This window comes from Scyliorhinus torazame, chromosome 8, assembly GCF_047496885.1.
Source record: "Scyliorhinus torazame isolate Kashiwa2021f chromosome 8, sScyTor2.1, whole genome shotgun sequence".
NCBI classification, from domain to species: domain Eukaryota; kingdom Metazoa; phylum Chordata; class Chondrichthyes; order Carcharhiniformes; family Scyliorhinidae; genus Scyliorhinus; species Scyliorhinus torazame.
The window spans coordinates 32,227,847-32,251,305 of NC_092714.1; the positions used below are offsets into that span (position 1 = coordinate 32,227,847).

The 23,459-nt window shown below is 42.4% G+C and overlaps 1 protein-coding gene across 3 annotated transcripts in view; it reads left to right on the forward strand.

The window, feature by feature from the left end:
- The window catches only part of hlcs (holocarboxylase synthetase (biotin-(proprionyl-CoA-carboxylase (ATP-hydrolysing)) ligase)), a 187,955-nt gene that overhangs the window by 52,143 nt on the left and 112,353 nt on the right, over positions 1–23,459 (forward strand). For all 3 annotated transcript variants that reach the window (XM_072513331.1, XM_072513330.1, XM_072513332.1), the window contains exons 3-6: positions 5,227–5,389; positions 9,628–10,634; positions 11,353–11,535; positions 18,077–18,351. In XM_072513331.1, the coding sequence (XP_072369432.1) occupies positions 5,227–5,389; positions 9,628–10,634; positions 11,353–11,535; positions 18,077–18,351 (1,628 nt within the window). The remainder of the gene's footprint in view (positions 1–5,226; positions 5,390–9,627; positions 10,635–11,352; positions 11,536–18,076; positions 18,352–23,459) is intronic.

Here is a 23,459-nt window from a genome sequence, read left to right on the forward strand (position 1 = left end):
GGATGAAAATTTTAACTCTTGTGTGTTGGGAGTTTGTAGAGGTAGAAACTGACTGTGTTATGGTGGTCTTTCTAATTTGGGCATCAAAGGCTCAACGCTGGTTTGAGTAGGATGGTGAGAGTGCAAAGAGTTGATCTAGCTTGGAATAGTAGCTAGGTTTAGCAATGGAAAAATTGACTAGGGTATAGATTTGGTGGCAGTGGCTGGAATTAGTAGATTTGGTCATATCAGTGTTCAGCTGGAGGAAATTGCAGTTCAACCAACATCATTTGTAGGACAAACAGTCTGATGGTACAGTGCACACAGGTTGTGCCATTCATTTAGAAGTTTAATTCACTCACCAAAATTATTTACCTTCGCTGCTGTTAGACCCAAAATAAAAGAGACTTTAACTTTAATCTGGCTTCTTTCAACAAAGCACAATGATTGATTTATTATCAAAAAAAGGGCGGCACGGTAGCACAGTGGTTAGCACTGTTGCTTCACAGCGGCAGAGTCCCGCTTCGGGCACTGTCTGCGGATTCTGCACGTTCTCCCCATGTTTGTGTGGGTTTCCTCTGGGTGCTCTGGCTTCCTCCCACAAGTCCCGAAAGATGTGCTTGTTAGGTGAATTGGACATTCTGAATTCTCCCTCTGTGTACCCGAACAGGCCCTGGAATGTGACGACGCGGGGATTTTCACAGTAACCTCATTGCAGTGTTAATGTAAGCCTACTTGTGACTAATAAAGATTATTATTATAAAAAACAAAAGTTTGTTATGACTAGGGCATCGTTAATTCCAGCCCCCCATGACCCAGAGTCATATATTAGCACTTTCACACACGACAAACAAACATAGAGGGGAAGAGAGGGGTGAAAATAATAAATAAAAGATGAGAGTCTTTGTTTCAGATGGTTGTTCCCAGCATACATTCCTTCAAACCATACTTTCAGGTCAAGATTTCTGCTTTCCAGTCTGTAACTGTTTTCACTATAGTCATTCAAGTCTCTGCAGTTTCAGAAATGCAGCAGCCTTTCTAGAGAAAACAAGAGAGAGAGAGAGCAGGTCCTTTCCCCTGATTCTCCAGAGACCCAACTTTGCTTTCCTAGAGTCTCTGGAAATCATCCCACTCGGGTAGGACCCAATCACCACCTGTTACTGGGCAGAATATGGCCTTTTGGCCAATTCATTAGCCATCAGCCAACCAATAAAACTGAGGCCCACCCCATCTCTTGGGTGCCACAGAGTTTGAGTTGGACTGTTCGAAAACCAGCACTATATAATGTTGCAACTTTTGAATTCCTCATTCTCTCTGCTGCTTGACATACATGTCCATTAAACATCCAAAAAATAACAGTATGGCCTCACTTCCTGTTAAAACAGTCATGTATCACATTGAGAAGCTTTGGTTCGTAACACCATGACAGTCTTGGTTTTGATGAGACAAGCAATTATTTTTTAAGTCAACTTAAACAAATTAGAGTTTGTTGGATAGGATTATTTCATTTTCTTCCAAAGTCCATTGCTATGTTTGACACAAATCAGTGGATTTGTGCTGTTCATAAATGATACCGTCCACAATAAAGGATTTTAAATTCTGACATAACTGCAATTTTATCAGGTACTAATGTAGATTGATAGTTGGACTTTTCATACCACTTCACAAGTACTTTGTTACTTTTGTCGTGCAATATGTTCAGTATCTATATATTAGGGCTTTCAAGGTAGACCAGCTGGGAGTAAGTGTTGTTGTTCGCTGTAAGTGATACTGTCTAGCTATTTTGCAGCTCAGAAACCTGGAAGGTCCCTTGTGTTTTAAAAATAGCAATAGTAAATGAGAATCATGTTTGTGGCAGACAAACGATGCAGTGGATCAATTCCTGAGAGTCTTTAAAGTATTTGTGATTCATTTTCTATGATCTGGGTCTTTGCATCTCACTTTGAGAACTTTTGATGGTCTGTCATTGTTGAAAAGTGTGGCAACCAATTTGTGTAAGAAGGACCCCAAACATCAATGAAATAAATGACTAAATCATTTGTTTTAAACATGGTCGAGGGATAAATATTGGCCAGGACGCCTGAAGAATTACTCTACGTGTCTACATCCCATGCATTGCATTTCTACCTGAAGTCAGAAGACAGAACCTTGGTTTAACACTTCATCTGAAAGATGTTACCTCCTACAGTACAGTACTCCCTCACGGCACTGAGATTCAAGCCTCGATTGCGATCAAATCGAGTGATACGGGAACATACAACCCTCTGGGTCTGAGGTCATGAAATATGCCATATTGATTTAAGTCCTTTATATTTAAAAACTCACTTTCTTGTAGTCCAATCCATCCCTTTTGAACTACTAACTACATTTTGAGTAACTTTAGTGTTTACGACCCTATTATTTTGCTTGGTAGATGAGTTCAAATATTATCCCTTTTTGAAGAACAAACTTGAATTCATCCAAAACTCTGCTCCAGCCCTACAATCCGCAAGACCTCCTTGTTACTCTAAATCTATCACTTTACATATCCCCGATTTTCAGTGCTCACCATTGGCAGATGGGCCTTCAGCTGCCTAGGCCCTAAGCTGTGGAATTCCTGTTCGAGTGAGGTGATCCGATTGCTTTGGCTGGTGGCCACTCTTTCCAGTTTCTGGACCGTCGCTTCTTGGACCTCTGATCGCCGCTCTGTCCTCTCCAGTGCCTCTTTGAAGGGGACTAGCGCGATCACTGTGACTGCCTTCACAGTTATCATGAGGTCCTCCTTGATGGGCGCCCCTGTGTTTCAGGAGCTCCTGCATGAGGAGTTCCATCCATTGCCCTGCCGGTGGATGGGACGCCATTTATGTTGGCGCGCCCTCTTGATCCGCCATGTCCTGCTCCACTTCACTCCACGCGTCCATGGTCTGGGATTTCCTCTCCTGGCTCTTACTGCTTTTGTTTTTGGCTCAGTGACTGATTTCTGCATGGAATGTTGCATAGTTGGTTTTCAAATCTTTATTACTATTGACCGTTTAATGAACAAAATATTCTCAAGTGGCTTCTCGTGGGTACACATGCCATGTCTCAGACAATGATTATTGCATCGCATTTCAATCAAACTTTGAAGCCTGAACAATTTGCCTGAACTCAAGAAGTAGTACCATAGAGGCAGCAGTCAACAATCAAATACTCTTGAGCTCTTCAGTACAGGGGACATCCTTGACCGAGGGGTGAGTATGTAGATCAGGGGGGTGCACCGGAGCATGGTCTTCCCAATGTTCCTGGCAGGAGCGTGGGGTCCAGGGATTCCTGCTGTGGTCGGGCTGACTATGCAGAGTCAGATTTTCCAGTACAACTGGCTTGGTGGGTGGCACTCTTAAGAGAAGGTGGGGCATGTAACTGTGGAGAAGACTTGGGGGATTTAAGTGCCCCAGGGTGGAAGCCCTAACTGATTGGAAGGTGGTGGCTGTGATGCCTCAATGGTAGTCTTCTTAGAGCTCTCCTCCTAGTGATGCCTGGGTTGAGGGGAGGGTGGAATGACTCCGATGGCCTGACCTGCGAGAGAATGAACATGTGGAAGGATAATTTTGCCTGACATGAATAACTCTCTTGGATGAAGGGGCAGTGGATCCTCCCCTCTGCAGCACAGGCCAACTTCGCTGTCGGTGACTGCTTTCTCCTCGGACAACCCCACTGATTCCATGGCCTGCTCCTCATATGGGGTGAGGACTGGTTCCCCCCCCACCCGTCTTGGCCCTTTCCCGCTTACTATGGGCTATCTTCTCCTGCAGGGGCAAAGAGATGGCTGTGTGAGCCGCGCACTTGATGGATTAGGGGGGTCTATAGCAGGTAGTGTGTGTGTGGGCATCATAAATGAACATATGGGGTTGCGCTGGTGGATGCCAGGGGTGTTGAGGAAGAAGCACAAAGATCGGATGTGGGGAGGGTGCGAGGTGTCTAAGCCGATGATTTGTAGTGGGGGGTGGTTGGGAATTTGAGGGGTGTCAAGTGGAACTGATGCCAGGAGAGAGTGATAACTTATGCTTGCAGCTCGGTGGAGGTTGTTGGTCATCCTATAGTGTACGGTGGTCCTCCTTGTTGTGCTGCCTGCACTGACAGCCGCTGCGTCAGTCTCCCAGGTGGTATTCGTGGCCCAGCTGCCGGCCCTCTACCCACCCCTTGTGGGGACAGGATGCCGCGTATCTCATCGCCATCGAGAAGCCTTGTCAGCTCGCCATCCCCAAAATGAGGAGCAGATCTGTGCACTGCCATGCTAGTGTTGGCTGGGAATGAGTGGTGAGAGAGTTTAAAAACAGTTCCCCCCCGTTAGTGGCAAGACAGCCGGTAATGGCGAGAAGCTCGTGGGGTTTCATTTCTGGTATTAAGTGGCGTTAAATGCAGGCCCCGATCTTGCCACATTGAGAAACACCCTGCCAATCGCGTTTGTAGAGGGTAAGCTTGAAATAACACTGATATGGACTTCCTGCTGGGTTCGTACTCACCCTGACCTTTCAGCAATTTTACGCTGGGGCTGGTGAAGCCTTGTAACGTCTATCCACCCTTATCACAATTGAGGCCTTTAAGTGATGAACTATTGACCATAAAGGTAATTTCCTATCCGTCCTCAAGTTTTAGGCTGGCGGGAGGAGTTCCCATGTATGGCGGCAGCCTCAAAATAATTGGGGTTAGGCCTTGGGTGGGAAGGGAGTTGAGGGACCCTTTTAACTTTGCATGATTTCCCCTCCTCCCTTTAACTGCTGGACCGCCTCTCTAGCCTCTTCCTGACACCCTAATTTTCCCACGTCTTTCCCTTCCTCATCTCCCCACCCTGAGACTGCCAAAACTTGTCTTTTCCTGGAATGGGCTGTAGGCACTGCACGTAATTCTAGTTCTGTCCACTGCAGCTTCTGGCACTGCAGGGGCTATAGAGCTGCTGGCCAGTCAGCTTGTGGGCTGGTTAATTGCCAGCCAATTAACATTGCAACGTGAGATGGTGGCAGGGCAGGCAGTATCAGCGGGGATGTCTTCCCCACTGACCCAGATGGCAGGACAGGAACCACCGCCATCCTCAAATCCCTGGCCATGGTATGACACTTTCAAATGCCCACTATTGTATGGTATTGAAATTGCAGAGACCACACTGAATATCTGTAAGATTTGGACAGATCTTTTCTACCACTTGTGACAGTAAGTGGTTGCACTTATTGAATTTTGCAATTATTTAAAGTTGCATCTTATCACAGAACAACTGTATCTTCTATCCTGTAGGTGTTAAAATATTCTGACCTATGCATTCCATTGGCGTATTTACTTGGCAATCCCTACAAATTAATTGCTGAAGCAAACGTGGATGATTTTAGTAGGCTTGGAATAGCCTTTTTGGAGAACAAATTACAAATGGACAATGGAATGGTTCCTCAAAAAATAGTCTGTGAGTATCTTTTTGCTTTCAATTAGCTGAGCTTCAACTTTCAATAAATACATTAAAGTTCTTGGATAAGGATTCCTCTGGCGGCCATTTGTCAACACCTTTGTGATACTTCCTCTGGTGTCTCTAATGAACTTTCAAGCATGTTTTTTAAAATTCGACACAAACACCGTTGCAATGTCACATGGCAACAATTTATACCTCCTCTCTCTCCTCCTACCCCCCCTCCCGCCCACCTCACCATCACACACACAAGCCCTTTTCAGACCCCATGCCTCGATCCTTCTCAGAGACACCCCGAGCCCTTCTCGGCCGGGGCCCTGGCCCAATCCAATTTGGGAACCGTTGCTATCATTAATAGGGGCCGGAATAGGCCACACTCTTCGAGCCCGCTCTGCCATTCATTACGATCATGGCTGATCATCCAACTAAGTAACCTGTTCCCGCTTCCCCGCCATATCGTTTGATCCCTTTTGCTCCAAGAGCCGTATCTAACTCCTTGAAAATATACAATGTTTTGGCCTTTCTCTTTTCTGTGAGAATTCCACAGGCTCGCCACTTCTGGGTGAAGAAATTTCTCCTCATCTCAGCTCTAAATGGTCTACCCCATATCCTTAGACTGTGATCCCTGGTTCTGGACTCCCCCACCATTGGGAACACCCTTCCTACATCTACCCTGTCCAGTCCTGTTAGAATTTAACCCACCCTCATTCTTCTGAACTCCAGTGAATATAATTCTAACTATCTCTATCTCTCCTCGTATGTCAGTCCCGCAATCCCAGGAATGAGTCTGGTAAATCTGTGCTCAACTCCCTCTAAAGCAAGCACATCCTTGGGTGGCACTGTGGCACAGTGGTTAGCACTGTTGTCTCATAGCACCAGGGACCCGGGTTGAATCCAGCCTTGGGTGACTGTCTGTGGCATATGCATATTATCCCTGTGTCTGCGTGGCATTCCTCCGAGTGCTCTGGTTTTCTCCCACCGTCTAAAGATGTGTGGGTTAGGTGTATTGGCCATGTTAAATTTCCCCTTAGTGTCAGGGTTGGCTGGGATTACAAGGGTAGGGCAGGGGAATGGGCATAGGTAGGGTGCTCTTTCGGAGGGTTGGTGCAGACTCGATGGGCTGAATGGCCTCCTGCACTCTCAAGCTAAGTTTGGGTGAATTGTGACCTGGCTCGCAGCCAAACACCTGGTGGGAATCACAGCCCAAAATGACAGTAATTTTTGGGGGAGAATTTGACCCTATGGGGGTGATTCTCCCAAATGGAGCCCAAGTGTTCGCGCCGTCCTGAACGGCATCGTGTTTCACGACGGCGCGAACCGGGCCCGGGTACGACCTATTCTGTCCCCACAGGGGGCCAACACGGCGCTGGAGCAGTTCATGCCGCTCCAGCCTCCTTTCCCGGCGCCAAATGGGCGCCGCGCCAACCTGCGCATGCGCGGGGGATCATCTTTAGCGCGCTGCCCCGACTCAACATGGCGTCGGTGTTCAGGGGCCGGCCGCGCAGGGAAGTAGGCCCAGGGAGAGGAGAGGCCGGCCTGCCGATCGGTGGGCCCCGATCGTGGGCCAGACCCCATCGGAGGCCCCCCCCCATCCCCCGGTGAAGGAGCCCCCCCCCCCCACAGACCGTTCGCGCAGAGTTCCCGCCGGCAGCGACCAGGGGTGAACGGCGCTGGCGGGACTAATTTCTGCTCGGCCCACCCGTGCCGGAGATTCGGCGGCCCCGCCGATTCCTGCGGCTGGCGCCGCGCCAAATGCGTCGGCGCAAATGGTGCCGATTCTCCGCACCTTGGAGAATCACGCGCCGGCGTCGGGGCGCGGTTGTGGCAATTCTCCGGCCCGGCGTGGGGCTCGGAGAATCGCCCCCTATATCTCTGGAATCTGGTAACATGAGGGTTCACTTTCTTTGATTTGAGCACTTATGTTGGTTTTGTACTTTGTTTCAAAGAGATTCTGCCAACTGCTGGATACTGGTAAGATTGCAAATTTTGCAAAGCTCGGGCTGGTTTAGCACAGGGCTAAGGATCTGGCTTTTAAAGCAGACCAAGGCAGGCCAGCAGCACGGTTCAATTCCCGTACCAGCCTCCCCGAACAGGCGCCGGAAGGTGGCGACTAGGGGCTTTTCACAGTAACTTCATTTGAAGCCTACTTGTGACAATAAGCGATTTTCATTTCATTTCATTTCAAATTTGACATTTCATATTGTGTGCAATTCCAAACTCTGAAGGGTGAAGGCTATGGAATCTCCCAGCAGGAGTGAGACAATTAGATGGAAATTCTTTGCATAGTCGTGTCGCTGACCAAGTCAGCATTTGTTACCCATCTCTGATTGTTCTTGAACTGGTGGCAGTTAGGATTCAGCCATATTGCTGTAGTTCAGGAGTCACATGTAGGCCAGTCCAGGCCAGGTGGCAGATTTCCTTCCCAGACATTAGTGAATCAGATGGGATTTTGCAGCAATTGATGCTAATCGTCATAGTCACCATCACTGAGACTAGCTTTATATTTAAGATTTATTAGCTGCATGTCATGGTAAGATTTGAACCGATGTCCCCAGAATAGTAGCTGGGCCTCTGTATTACTAGTCCAGTGAAATTACCACTGTGCTACCTTCTCCCCGAGCAACGTCACAGCTGCTTTGTTAAAATAAACAAGATCATTCTTCCAGAGTGGGTAAATTTCCACATCAGAGCAGAGCCAATCTAAAATGTTAAAGCCTCCATGTTACTTTTCAAATATGTTGCCCATTTAATATCATGAAATAAATAATTATTTTAGTTAAGTGAAACAGTATTTACAAATGCAAGCAGTGGATATGGATTTGATGATGGCTGCGCAGTAAATACTTTTGAGCTCTGTGTTAATACTGAGGTAGGCAAAGTGTTCCCAGTGGAAAAAGCTAAAGGTGCCACCAACCTTGAACTATTGTGTACAAATCAGGGCTGGCTTCTGATACTTCAGGAAACATCAAACACTGTTCTGTATTTTGTGAGATGCTACATTGTGCCTTTGTACAGAGCTTACAATTAGCTGAGGTATCTGGCAATGACAGCCAGACCCCCAAGTATGTGTCTGTGCTATTGGAGCTGACTGACACAAAGAGCGAAGGTTTAATAGCCACTGCCACCTTTATAAGTGTGATGTGGAGATGCCGGCGTTGGACTGGGGTGAGCACAGTAAGAAGTCTTACAACACCAGGTTAAAGTCCAACAGGTTTGTTTCGATGTCACTAGCTTTCGGAGCGCTGCTCCTTCCTCAGGTGAATGAAGAGGTATGTTCCAGAAGCATATATATAGACAGATTCAAAGATGCCAGACAATGTTTGGAATGCGAGCATCAGCAGGTGATTAAATCTTTACAGATCCAGAGATGGGGTAACCCCAGGTTAAAGAGGTGTGAATTGTGTCAAGCCAGGACAGTTGGTAGGGTTTCGCAGGCCAGATGGTGGGGGATGAATGTAATGCGACATGAATCCCAGGTCCCGTTTGAGGCCGCACTCATGTGTGTGGAACTTGGCTATAAGCTTCTGCTCGGCGATTCTGAGTTGTCGCGCGTCCTGAAGGCCACCTTGGAGAATGCTAACCCGTAGATCAGAGGCTGAATGCCCTTGACTGCTGAAGTGTTCCCCGACTGGAAGGGAAAATTCCTGCCTGGTGACTGTCGCGCGATGTCCGTTCATTCGTTGTCGCAGCGTCTGCATGGTCTCGCCAATGTACCACGCTTCGGGACATCCTTTCCTGCAGTGTATGAGGTAGACAACGTTGGCCGAGTTGCACGACTATGTACCGCGTACCTGGCGGGTGGTGTTCTCACGTGTAAGAGAACTGTTTCACCCAGTACCATTAACACTGGAGCTATTTCAGACTTTTCTTTCCCTTGGCTAATAAGATAATAGCACCTGCTGCTCTTACTTTGGTTCTTGGTGATGGTGAGCAAAGTGATGTTGGCAGAAACCTGGAAGTGGCTAGCTGTCCATTTTGGGGGCAGAGACGGAGAAATCCGGACACGACCTTCGAATTTATAAACCAAAACCGGAAATACTTTTCTCTTCAGAAGGTAATTGTGTCAATCAGATTAAAATCTCTTAATTTCTATTTAATGATTGACACAACACTTGGGAAATGTTTGGTAGGATTCCTGTCTAGTGTTTTCTTTAACTTGTCATTGTTTATATTTAGGAATGCTTCATACAGTACCAGCTCAATTTTACCGATTTCAAATACTTTTGTATTTCTTTCAGCTCTACCGCTCAATGAATCAGTTCAAATGGAGTTGCTGAAATCAGGTGCTGTCTTTGAAAAAAAAAAGAAAGAACTGATTCAGGATCTGGATACTGAAGTAGAGACCTGTCCTAAAGGTACTTTAATCAAATCAGTGACTGAACCAAATGTAGGTTCATGTGGTGATTGCTATAGTACAGTTGGTTCTGCTGAGAAATATCAACAACCAGCAATAGATGAAATTATAGGAGTTCACACTAGAGAGTTTCAGGCAACCCAAGAAGAAAAGGAACTTGAGAAGCACGAAGGCTACTGCCTTCACCTTGCCAGTTGCTCAGAGTGTTTGGAGTTGGAAAGCAGCACCATCGAATCAGTCAAATATGCCTCGGCGGAAAACCTACAGGACCTCCCTGAAGATTATTGTGGAAGTTCTGATGACACAGTGATTGGAGAGGATAATTCAATGGTAAACACAAGACAAAGCAACAAATCTGGGAAACCTCCCAATGTGTTGATATATGTTGGATCTGATTATCGTCAATACTTGATAAAGTTTCAGCAGATAAAATCTGTCCTGTTGGATTGCCTTGACAATGACAGCTATGTGGTTTATCCTCTTCTAGAAGAGCAAGTTCTGAAAGTTCCTTGGGTTGATAATACTTTGTTGCTTGTTGTGGCATGTGATGATCCAGTGCCTGGACAGATTCATGCAAGATTCATGACTTACCTATCCCGAGGTGGGAAGATCTTGGGACTCTGCACATCATTTTCTTTTGGGGAGATCAAAGTATCTCTCAAAAAAAAATTGAAGGAAAAGATTCACAGGTTCTGCTTTTCTAAATCTGACAGCAAGGACATAACCCTCCATGCTTTTACCAGTGGCAAAGCATTCTTAAGAGAGATTAATAGCACAGAAGAAGCCGCTGAAGGTCTTGAGCTTTGGGGGAGTTTGGCTAATCCTGAAAAGGACATAGTAATCGTACGTTTACCTCATGGAGAAAATGGAGGAGAAGCTGTTCTCTGCCAGGTACAGTGAATAAAAGTTTGATTTTATTTGTAAGAAATTGCCTTCTCCTTCTTGTTTAAATTAACTTTATACTATCTTCCCCTCCTTGTTCCAGCCCTGAATGGAAATTTAGTGAATGTTTAAAAACAAATCCTTGCAATTGTCACTGTTTTCTGCTAGATTTGTCAGTCTTCTCTCCTAAGTTATTCTGCAACCCATTGTACCTCAAAGAAATTATGTGACCTCATTTACTCCTAGCATTCTAATTTTCAGTTTGGCTCCTCCAATTGTCTGGGTTCCTTTTCTTAGTTCTCTTCATTTAGTTCATCCTAGAGCCATCTCTTTTCCTATTTAATTTGATCAGAAAAGTAGTCCATGATTAGAAAAGTTGGAGAGATGATTACTTCTAGGTTACTTTTGTGATGCTTGATCAGTGGCTAGTCATAATTGGCGAAGGAGTCTAGAATAAAAGAAAATTAGAGTTGTTGTGGGGATAGAAGGAAAAGGCCACCCTGAACAAAACCATGGATGTTATGAATGAAACAAAATCACAGAATGGTTAAACAGTGAACAACTCCATTCAATCCATCATGTCTGTGCCAACTCTCCAAGTGAGCATTTCACCTAGTGCTATTCTCCCACCTTCCCCCGCAGTCCTGTACATTCTTTCAGGGTTCATTTGAGGTTTTGTTTTTATTGACCGACTGACATAATGTTTTGGTTGTGTGTGTATATACAGGTTCACCTTGAAATTCCTCCCAATTCAAAAGAGACCCATGTGCAGCAGGATTTCAGAACACTGAAATTGAGCAATGCACTACGATATGAAGTACTGACAAAAATTCTGACATACTTACAACTTAGCTGTGAACTCAGCGAAACACCGTCTCTAACACCAGTCTACCTGCTAACCACGGGAGAGGTAAGGATTTTGTTGCATTGGGCAAGGTGGGCTTTTTTTTGGGTGGGGTGGATAAATGCATTTCTGCAAATAATTACATAAAATATTTTGATTGGACTTCGATGATTAGGTTTATGCAGGAACACGTTATTGCTGGCATCTTCGGTTGGAAGTTATTGAATATAGTTGAGATCTTAGTCCTCCATAGAATCCCTACAGTGCAGAATGAGGCCATTCGGCCCATCACGTCTGCACCGATTCTCTGAAAGAGCACCTACCTAGACCCACTACACTGCCTACCATGTAATTCTGTAGCTCCACCAAATCTTTGGACACTAAGGGGCAAGTTAGCATGGCCAATTCACCTAACCTGCACATCTTTAGACTGGGAGGAAATTGGAGCACCCGGAGGAAACCCACGGAGACATAGGGTCCACGGAGAAACAGGGTCCTGGCAGGTTATTTCTCAATTTGGACCAAGGTGAAAAGCTGAGCTCACTAGCTTACAATTGCATATTCTTTCTCAGTACTACTCTCGCTGGAACCAGTCCTGTGCGTAAGTCCTAAGCCAAGCCATACTGTAAGGCTAATTTGTCAATGCACTGTGATGGCATTTTAAAAGCAAAGCATAATTTCAAAAGTTTAAAATAATCCCTCCTAAGTGAATCAATTTTTCTAATCAGGAAATATATTGAAATGTTTATCTTGTTTTGTTGCATTTCATTTTACAATATCCAGATAATTTTCTTTCGCAAACTATAGAGCAGGATAGATTGCTTTATCTGCTTGTTTTTCTTTATTTTCTTTAATATAAATTTCTAACACACTTCTGTATCTGAGAGTGTTGGAGCATGGGGCTGGTATATGAGAGTCTAAATGTTGCCACAGTCCCAGAGGACCCAAAGGCACTTGACCCTTTGAGAGAGCTGGCTGGTGGTGATTTAACCTGAGGGTCATCACACCTTAGGCGAGGGCAAGGTTGAGAAGGTGGGGCCTTCATGAACAACCTCAGCCAATATTTGAATTGAACCTGCGCTGTTGGCATTGCTCCGTATCATGAAACAGCTGTCCAATCAACTGAGCTAAACTGCCCCAATAACATGGCATTGACCTCTTTAATATCCCCCTCTCTGCTTCCTAAAGTAGCACAGGCAAAATACTTGCTGTTGATGCTTCAAGATACTTCCCTGCTGCTTTATGGAAAGAGTGTAATTGGATCATTAAATACTTCAGCATGAATAGTTGTTCTGTATGACTTCAATAAACACCTTTTAATTGGACATTGTTACAAAATGTCACCACCTAGTGCTAATATGTTGTAATAACTATATTTGCAGGACAAATTTAAATGATCCATGTTAGCAAATTTAGTAATTAAAATGGAATTATCAGATAATTTGAAAAAAACAACTTTGAATTAAGGAAGTGGCCTGAGATAGCAGATGACGGGGTTTTTCACATTATTATTCAGATAGAATAGAATTATAAATGGCAGAAAAACTGGCCATTTTGCAAGTTTTCTCTCCACTGTGAACTCTCCAGTTTAATCGTACATTCCTGTTTGCTCCTCATACCTTTAACATTCCTGTATTCATACTACATTGAAATTTCCTTTCAGGAAAGTTTATGAGACAGTTGTGGGATAGGGAAGTTTGTTTTACCTGGTAAATTTCATTTTCTTGATTATAACGGCTTTTCATATGCATCTAATATTAAAGTATTGGTAAATTTTATTCAGTTCATACTTTATCCCAGTGAAATAGGGCTTACTTAACATTGAAGAATTAATGTTAATAAAAATGTCATCAAAACACATGAATCCAGTGCACATTCCATTGAGGAAGAAAAAATGCAAGGAAAGTTAGGTGTGGAGGTAACAGTTATTTAACTTCACTATTGGATGTCTAATATACATTACAATGTGTTTGTTTAAAAGAAAACACTTCCACCTGCTTTTACCATGCTTACATGCAGAATATTCAATATTTTCTCCTCCACAAGGAGGCACTGCTTGGCTAGAAATATCAAGTTAGTGAGCTGAAAATGTGTGACTGCTAAAAACTGGATTTTTTTCATCTTTTAGGCAGTGTGTAGGATCATTATATGTACAAAACCTGCCAACCTATTGAGATTAACCAATTGTTCTCAGGTTAATCTATTCTTTCGTATGTGAGTTTATATAAAATCCTAAATACAATTTGCAGGTTAACAACAACATTCTATTGGATAAAAACAATGAAGATAAGATTAAATGTCATAAGATTAGACACTGATATGTTGAATGCTTTAATTGTCTTGGATTAAAGACATGATTAGAATTTGAAATCATGTTCAGTCTTCAACCATATATATACTGCAGCAAGATGTCAATTGGTCAGTGCCATATTTATCCATACAGACAAGATACAAACAGAGACACAAGTCCCTGCTTGGCATCATGTGCTAGGGTGAAATGTGTTGTAATTTTTCTTGATGTGATTCGCAAAGTTCTGGCACCTTCCCTTGCAATACCGTCATGTTATTTTTAAACCATCAGCTTTTACTATTTCAGACAACTGCAAATGCTGATCTGATGTGGAATTATTATATATTTCATTAAAGAAAGGATAGCGTGAAAGTTCATTGAAGTTTATTATGCAAGTGGTGAATAGAAGTGAAGAAGACCATGTTGCAAACTTTATTTATATGGAGATCTTTACAACCTCAATGATCCAAAACTTTTTATCCAGTGAAGCAGTTTTGAAGTCACTGTTGTACTATAGGAAATGTGGCAGCCAATTTATGTACAGCAAGATCCCACAAACAGCAATGAGTTAATGACCTGAGAATCTGTTTTAGTGATGTTGGTTGAGGAATAACTCCAATTAGGAAAACAGGAGAGAAAAAAAGTCCAGCAAAACACTTTCACTTGAAAGATGACACAATTTTGTAATAAATGACCAGGTTAGGCCACTGAATCAAATAATAGCACAAAAGTCCAAAGTGACTTGCTCTCAAAAGTGATAGGAAAGAACTCCAAATGCAAAACACAAGAGGAGCAGGTCTGGCAGTATCTGTGCAGAGAGAAACCAAGTTAATGTTTCAGGTTGTGACCTTTCATCAGAACATTTCATCAATGAGTAGAACTCCCCCGATGCTCTTTAAATCATATCATGGGACCTTTTATCGTCACCCGAGAGGTCTGGTGGGGCTTTGGTTTAACAACTCCCCTGAAAGGTGGCATCTGCAACAGTACAGTACTATACTGTCAGCCTGGATTATGTTCTCAAATTCTGGAGTGAGACTTCAACCCATGACTCAGAGTTGAGGATGCTACCACTGAACCAACACTGATACAAAATGCAGCCTTATTGCTAAATATTCCGTTCAAGAAGCTCTTAATCTTTGAGGATTTGAAACTGAAAATAGTGTCTTCAGTCAATTGCTCCATAATGGTTTGAATGGTCTATGTATGTGCAGATATGACTGCAATGGTGCAGGTGTTGATTTTTAAAAATATTTGTTCGTGGGAGGTGAGCGTCACTGGCAAGGTCAGCATTAATTGCCCATCCCTAATTGCTCTTAAGCAGGTGGTGGTGAGTTTCCTTTTTGAACCATTACTGTTCATGTGGTGTAGGTGCACCCATTGTTAGGAAGTAGAAACTCTGTCATTGCACATGTGTTTTTCCTGACTCCACAACTGAGTTCCTAGTATAGTTCTTTCTTTGTTAATTTTTTCAACCCTACTCGCTACGATTTTGAACGATTACTGATCTACCGTGAAGCATTTTTAGTACAGTAATTGTAATATTGGACTTTGAATAAAAAGGTTTAATTTTGAAACAAAACTAAATACTGCAGATATTCAAAGTCTAGAACAAAAATAGAAAATGCTCAAAACATTCAGCATGTTAGATGGCATCACTGGAGGCAAAAAAGTTAACATTTCTGAACTCTGAAACCGGATCCTTTCCCCCCAAATGCTGCCAGACGCGGGCCCCTGATGGTGTTGGCGGGGCAGGAGCACCTACTTTGTGTTCTGCAGTATTCCTTGTGGGCTGATCAGTACGCACATTTAATAGCATCCTCAATAATCCCTGTGCTGGGCAGCTCCAATTTACTGACCGAGAAGTACAGTGTAATTATGGGATATGAAATAAGGGAAGGGTAGATTACCATTGATTAAAAAAAATGTAATTTGAACATATAAATTAATTTTGCTGTAAACTAATGAATTTACAACTGCTTAGGAGAAGCATGAATGAGTGTGGATATGGAGTTGTGTGACTTTACCAATGTTATCCACCACTGTTATCTTGTCAGAGTTGTAATCTGTTCTTATTGTGCGATACTCAAGCATTTGTCTGGGTAACCTAATTTCTTTGACAATTCTAACAGGATACCGTAAGCTATCAATTGTTTATCGTGATGAACCTTAGGGTAAATCTGACTACTTTACTATTGTGTATATATAGGCCAAAGGGCCTCCTTCTGCACTGTCGGAATTCTACGGACAGGCAACAGTCATTGGCCCTAATAGTCCCATCCATTTTTCTTAGGTCAGCTCCATGCACTGCCTTCTTACCATGCCCCTCAATCCTATCACTTTTGAGAGCGAGTCACTTCGGACTTTTGTGCTATTATTTGATTCAGTGGCCTAACCTGGTAATTTATTACAACATTTTGTCATCTTTCAAGTGAAAGTGTTTTGCTAGACTTTTTTTCTCTCCGGTTTTCCTAATTGGTAGCTTATGCCGCTTAGTATTCAAACACTTCATTATAGTGAGTTAATTATCTGGGACAATTTTGACAATTCCTTTTTCTTAGTTTGTGTATATGCTTGAGAGGGACCGGGTCAAAACAAACATTTCAACATTTATATAAGGTATTTATAATGGTTATGGAACACTTGAATTGGAACTTCACTTTGTTCTATAAGTGTGTTTAATTATGTTAATAATTACAGTAATTGGTAAAGAGGAAGAAAGTTTTTTTACAGCTAGTCTCATTTTATGCTAGTCATAGCAGAAATTATTTATATAAGAATGGATTCTGTTCAAGCTTGGGTAGTGCAAGAAATGTAGAATTCGAGGTGGAAAAGTATTACAAATCTTCAGTTAATATGCTATTTGGGTAGTTTAGTTGAATGTTGTAAAATTGGATTTTTTAGGAAAAAATTGAAAAACTAAAAACACACAAATCATGGATATTTTAATCAAATAGGTTAGTATTTCCAACATTTTTATATGGCTCGCCACAATACAAAAACTTACTGTTCTCAAATGTAAGAACTTGTATTCATTCCTTTTTAGGTATGTCAGGAGTTTGAAGGTGACATTTAACCTTCGACCTTGGCCACTTTGTCACAATAAACACTTTGCTGATGAGTGCAGGCTGCTTGTAAGATTGCTTCCAGATCATTTATTGTAACTGCAGTAGCTGTAAAAATAGTCTGCTTAATGTTCTTCTTGCTTTGGAAATTCGGTATATCTGTAGTGTGAACTTGTTTTGGAACCAGACATACTCTAGCATACAGTGCAGCTTTCCTTACAATAAATTACAGACAAGTTAAATTGCTGTTGCATGTTTGTTTTAAATTTCCCCCCTCCGGTCACGGTGCCATGAACCAGAGCCATGCAGGGCCCCCCATCTCGGTCATGATTCCTAAAATGTGGATATAATTTACATGTAACTTAGCATTGAGATTTTCTTTTACATGGCTGTACCTGAACTGATGATTGTGCTGATATGTTTGATAATCATGGTGGGTGAGGAGGAGAAAACTGATCACCACCATGGATTAGATATTGGTCCTTATCTTTTCCACCCCCCATGCCCCGGGATTGGATTCAAACGCAACTAAGATATAATTAAAGTCTCCTCTGCCAGCTGACTTTCAAGCTCTGAGATGAAACTAGTGGGCGCAGTTTCAAATCTGGTCAACAAAAGGAAATTGCATCTAAAATGACAAACTTCCAGTATTTCGTAGAGGTCTCAAGATGGCTGATGTGCAAGATGAAAAACGTTCACACTAATATATTGAGGAGTGAGTACTCTTCTGTAGTTGGGGTAACATTGTTGGGTGAAAGTAGAGAGTTTTACTATCTAACTCAGCTGTAGCTGATTTGCGCGTATTTGATGCTGACAGCAGATTCTTGAAATAGATTTTTTTTAGCACTTGCGTTGCATACCTTGAATACAAAATTCAAAATCTTAACTTTATTTGGATGAAACTTTTCTTTACTTAGTACAGTTAGAACAACAGCAGTAAATATTCTGATACTAATTTCCAGATTTGTAGTTGAGGGCTAATAACATGTCCAAGCAGTGAGTCTCCAGGACTTCACAAACATGAGGATCTGTCCACTCAGTGGAGAGATTTTGCAGATCCAGCAGATTGTAGTTTACTTTACTCTCCATCTGCAGTGTTATAGACATGTTCTTAATTTCTGATTGCGTTCAGTTGCTGTGGTAAGTAGTCGCTTCTTTGGGTACCAATTTACTTAATAGATTAAGATCCAGTAATCTGAACAGTTCACTAAATTATCATTTTTATTGAAGCCTCCAATTTATACATTTTCAGGAAATTCAACGTTCTTTCATTAAATGGCTAAGGCCCAGACTGAACAAGGAAGGTGTATTCAGGGCACAAAAAGTATCTTTGAAAGTTGTAGCAATGCACCAATCTGGAATGGAGGAGATCACACCTAGCTCCTTGCCTGTCATCACAGAAACACAAATGTTTTCATCAGAACATTTTGACCTGCAAATCTACAGTGACAATCTGCAAACACGGGTGTTAGGTCAACTAATTCTCTTCAGTGAAGTGATCACAACCACGATGGATCTTTTTGATGGGTAAGGTTACCACAGGTATGAGTCTAGGTTCAAATATTGCTTGAGTGAAAGTCAGTACTTATTGTGAAGAAGCAATGGATTCCAACTCTCCTGTTCATTTTACTTCACTTCTATCCCAAGTCATAGTACTCATGTATGAGTAGCATAGATAATGCCTCTCTGCACTAGAAGCAATTTGTATCACTAATCAACGTTTTAAAACCTGCACTTTCTTTTACTGCAGGCAGAACAACTGGTACATGGTGTTCAAATGAGTCAAATTCCATTTTTACATGATATTCCAAGATATTTGTTGGTATTTTGGGGATTGCATTCCAAGAATCTGTTTATCCATGTAAATGGAAAATCGGTGACCTATGCCTGCAATATACAGCAGGCTGCTAATCCCTAATATCAAATTATTGGTCCATGGTGACTGAAGAAGTTAAATTCCTTTTTATTACATTGGACTCTACTTTTATTGTTGTTTTGGGATGACATTTTCCTGCAATATTTTCTTGGTGGTATTGACTTTAGGTCATTGAGTGAACAGTGAAGCATAATACAATGCTCAATGATGTTACTTAGAAATCTTATTTTTCACTTAGAAGTTTACATTTAGTCAAAACCTTAACTCGGGGATTCAATTAACAAAACATTTATTTGGTTCTGGTGTTACTATTGGTTTGTGTGCTGTTCATCTTCAGAACTCTTTTATGGAGTGTGCCATGACTGAAGATGCTTCTTTATGTTAAACTATGTAGCTAATTTTTGGCCTCACTGTAGATTTCTAAACAAATCATTTAGGGTACACAAGTGGGATGCTTAACCGTAGGAAATTCAAGTGAAAGTTTTAATGCTGTTTCTTTTCAGTATCATATTAGAGATAAAAGTTTTAATATTGAAGCCCTGCATCGAATAACCTGCAAAATGTATTTTAGATATAATCTGATTTGTGAGTTGACCTACTGTGGTGCAGCTGTGAATTCCTGTCCATTTGGCAGGTTAGATTAAAATTATTAAATATGTGTACGAGCCTGTGGTAACCTGTCCACAAAGGTAGTTGAAAAACATTGTTAAAAGTTAATAAATAAAGTTATCTTTAATATGTAAAAATAATGAAGTTTAAAATACAGTCTGGACTCAAAAGCGGGAGCAGTGAGCTAAACATTGAAATAACAGTAACGAATGGAATTAGAACTAACAACAGTAAATATGAATATGTACAGGTAACAACAACATCTAAAGACACCACAGCACTCACTGATGACACTGGCAATGGATTTAACTAAGAAGATTTATAATAAAAACACTATTTAACAGTTCCACTTTAAATTTTAATCCCCTTTAAAGACAGAAATTCAATGAAACAAATGTCTTAATTATCCGTTCGATTTTCAGGAGTTTGCGACTATGCTGTGATCTGCGCAGTACCATTGATGACTCCGGCAACTCTGGTGATGCTTGACTTCGTTCAACTAAACCTGTGGGTTGAGGACTAAGTTGAGTATCTGTGCATGAGTGTCCATCTCCTGACGTAGAGCCCACTGGAAGTCCTGGTACAACAGGAACTACTTCTTGCTGAATTTCCACAGCCGCATTTCCTTCTAATGTGTTATCTGGAACTTTTACTGTCTCCGAGTCATGGCAGAGACGAATATGGTCTTTGTGCCTGCGAGCAACTCTTCCATTGTTCAATTTCACCTCACTGCCACAGATACTGGACCACTTCGGTTAAGAATAACTCATAGTAACCAAAACTGATTACGGCCAAAATTCTGGATATGAAAACAATCATTTGGGTTAAAAAGTATCTCCTTAGTATGATAATCGTGTCTCTACATGTGCTTTTCTTAACACCTTTCCACTTTTGCTTTGACATCTGGCATCTGGGTAGAAGACTTTGGTCTTCTACCCATCAATAATTCAGCTGGTAGGGGGTGGCACGTGGCACAGTGGTTAGCACTGCTGCCTATGGCACTGAGTACCTGGGTTCGAATCCCGGCCCTGGGTCACTGTCCGTGTGGAGTTTGCACATTCTCCCCATGTCTGCGTGGGTTTCACCCCCACAACCCAAAGGTGTGCAGGTTAGGTGGATTGGCCATGCTAAATTGCCCCTTAATTGGAGAAAAAAATAGTTGGATACTCTTTTTAAAAAAACAAACAAACATAAAAATAGTAATTCAGCTGGTGAGAGTTAACAGAAACGAGAGAACCCGGTAATCCATGAGTTGCAAAGACTTGGCGTAGCTCCTATATGATACTGGGAACTGTAATATTGCTCATGATGTATACTTCTAACCACTTAGAACGCGCATTCACGATGACTTAAAAACATGTGACCCATGCAAGAACCTGCAAAATCCACATAAAGTCTCGACCAAGGATGATCAGGCCACTGCCAAGGACGTAATAGTGCAAGTGGCACCATCTTCTGGTTAGATTGACATGCAGTACAGGATTTCACTTTATTCTCCAAATCTTGGTCCATATTAGGCCATCTGGCTAGACTCTTCATTCGAGAGGCACCTGGATGAGTCTCATGAATTTCATCCATTACTTGCGAATGGCCAAGGGGGTGGAATGACCACCCTTGGCCCCCACAATATGTAGCCATCCTGCACACGTTACTCATCTTTGTGCCTTATATAAGGCTTCAACCTGCAATCTTCTATGATAGATGGCCATTCTTCCATCAGAAATATCTTACTTGTGACAGAATAGGATCTCTGTCCATCCACTGCTTAATTTGTTCAGCACTCACTGGCAATTGGGCAAGTCTCTCTATTAAGAAAATTGTCTCTGGACGAGAGACTCTCATAACATTTAAAAGGTCCTTATATGTACACTTAGTGATGCCAGTGCATACAAGGCCACGGGCTAAGTGCTGGAAAATGGGATTAGAATAGTTTGGTGGTTGTTTTTGACCAGAGCAGACGTGATGGGCCGAAGTGCCTTTTCTGTGGTGTAGACCTCTATGACTAATACCTGGGTTTGCAAATCCAGTAAAGGGAGATGACTTTAGTGCGTCCGCATTAGCATTGTTCTTCCCTGTCCTGTATATGATGCTGTACTGATACGCTGACAATGGAAGCGCTCAGCACAGTATTCTTGCTGAGAGGAATGGGAGGAATAAATTTTGGCTCGCTGAAAAGGTTGATCAATGGCTTGTGGTCAGTACATATGGTGAATGAATGACTATAAAAGTACTGAAGGAATGTTTTTACCGCTCAAACGATAGCTAGACCTTCTTTGACTAACTGTGACTACCCCTTTTCAGCCTTTGTCAGCATTATAGATGCAAAACCAATGTTTTTTTTCGGACCCGTTCTCCGTGAGAAAGTACTTCCCCCATGTCATAGGGCGAGACACTGCACGACAGAATAAGTTCCCTGTCTGGATAAAAGTGAACCATCAGATTTTTCAATCGCAGTAGCGCTTTCACATCTTTTAAAGCCATCTTCTGTGCAGATTCCCACTTCCATTTTGTTTCTTTTTGCGGAAGTAGGTCCAGTGAAGCCAACACTGTAGACCGGTCTGAGAAAAACTTGACAGAATAGTTTATCTACAAATACCTGTGCTCGGCCACATTCCTGGGCACCAGAGCTTCCTTAATCGCTCAAATGTTCCACAGGGGATAAGCCTTGTGCTGTGATTCTACGGCCTAGATGCTCCATGCTTGGTTCCTGAAAATACACTTGTTCCACTTAAGTACTGCCTCAGAAAACCTTTTTAAACTTAATCCAGGTCGCTGAGGTGCTCCTCCTCAGTCTTAACCAAAGTTAAAATGGCATCTAGGTAGACTGCAACATGAGGAATGCCTTGTAACAGGTTATCCATCGCTTTTTAAAAGATCACCGGACTGGAGGATATGTCAAAAAACAAATTATTATTCTTGAACAACCCTTTATGCATGTTGATGGTCACCGACTGCTTCAAATCTTCCTCTAGCAAGAGTTGTTGATAGGCCTGGCTCATGTCCAGTTTTGAAAACGTCTTGCTTCCTGCAAGGGTTGAAAACCGATCATCTATCCTCCGCAGTGGTAAGTGTCCAACTTGGAAACCTGATTAGTGGTAAGCTTGTAAATTCCTCGCGTGTGCACAGTACCATCACTTGTGAAAACTGAATGGACTCAGTGATTGCTAACCTTTGCAGTCACTTCAACTCCTCCACTTTGGCTTTCATGGTGTAGGGCACTGTCCTCGGTTTGAAAAAGCGAGGAGCAGCCTAAGGATCTAAGACCAATTTAATTGCAGTGCCCCCACAATGTACCCAATTCGTCTTTAAAAAACGCAGGATATTTCTGAATGACATCCTCTGTCACGTCTCTGTGCTTTATCAACCCAGCCCAGTTCAACTGAATTTTCCTGAGCCCGTCATGCCCTTGTAGAACCAGGCACCGTGCTCTTCCTTTTCGCTGTTGCATGCCATGTCTACCTCTAATGCTCCAAGCAATGGTATAGCCTGACCGGTGTATGTCTGAAGGTTAATTCCTGCCTGAGGAAAGGCTGGTGCCTGCTTAGAGCCCCAAATCTTCCTGAAGGTCTCCTCACTGATTACCAATGCTGAGGCACTTGTGTCCACCCCCACCTTCATTTTCTGTCCGTTGATCTCCATTGTAGCATAAATAGGGTCTGCACGCCCCTCATTCATATTAAACACATTGTAATAATGCTCTTCTGCCTTTTCTGAGCTTTCCCAGCAATGCATTCTTTGCATTTGAAGTTTCCTGCTCCGTCTTCGACTTTCTCTTAGCACCCTGGTACTTCTTCGTTAAATGCCGCTCCTTGTTGCACAGGTGAGTGACAAACCGTGTCCATAAATCTATAATGATTCATATGGTGTGACCCTCCACACCTAAAACATTCAACTGTCTTCAACTTTTTTATTTGCAGCTATTGTTTGTACTTGATGCAGTGCACCTGTCTGCGTGCTGCCATTGGTCTTCTGAATATGTGTTACATTATTGGAAGCTATTTCCATGTTCTAAGAAGTTTTTAGAGCCTTCTTAAAAGTAATTTAAGAAGAGCTTTGGTAAGTTGCTTCAGTGCATTAGCAAGTACATCAACTTGCCCTCTGCCCTCATGTGTTTTAATGAGCAGGGCATCAATCGTCTCAATTGGCATAT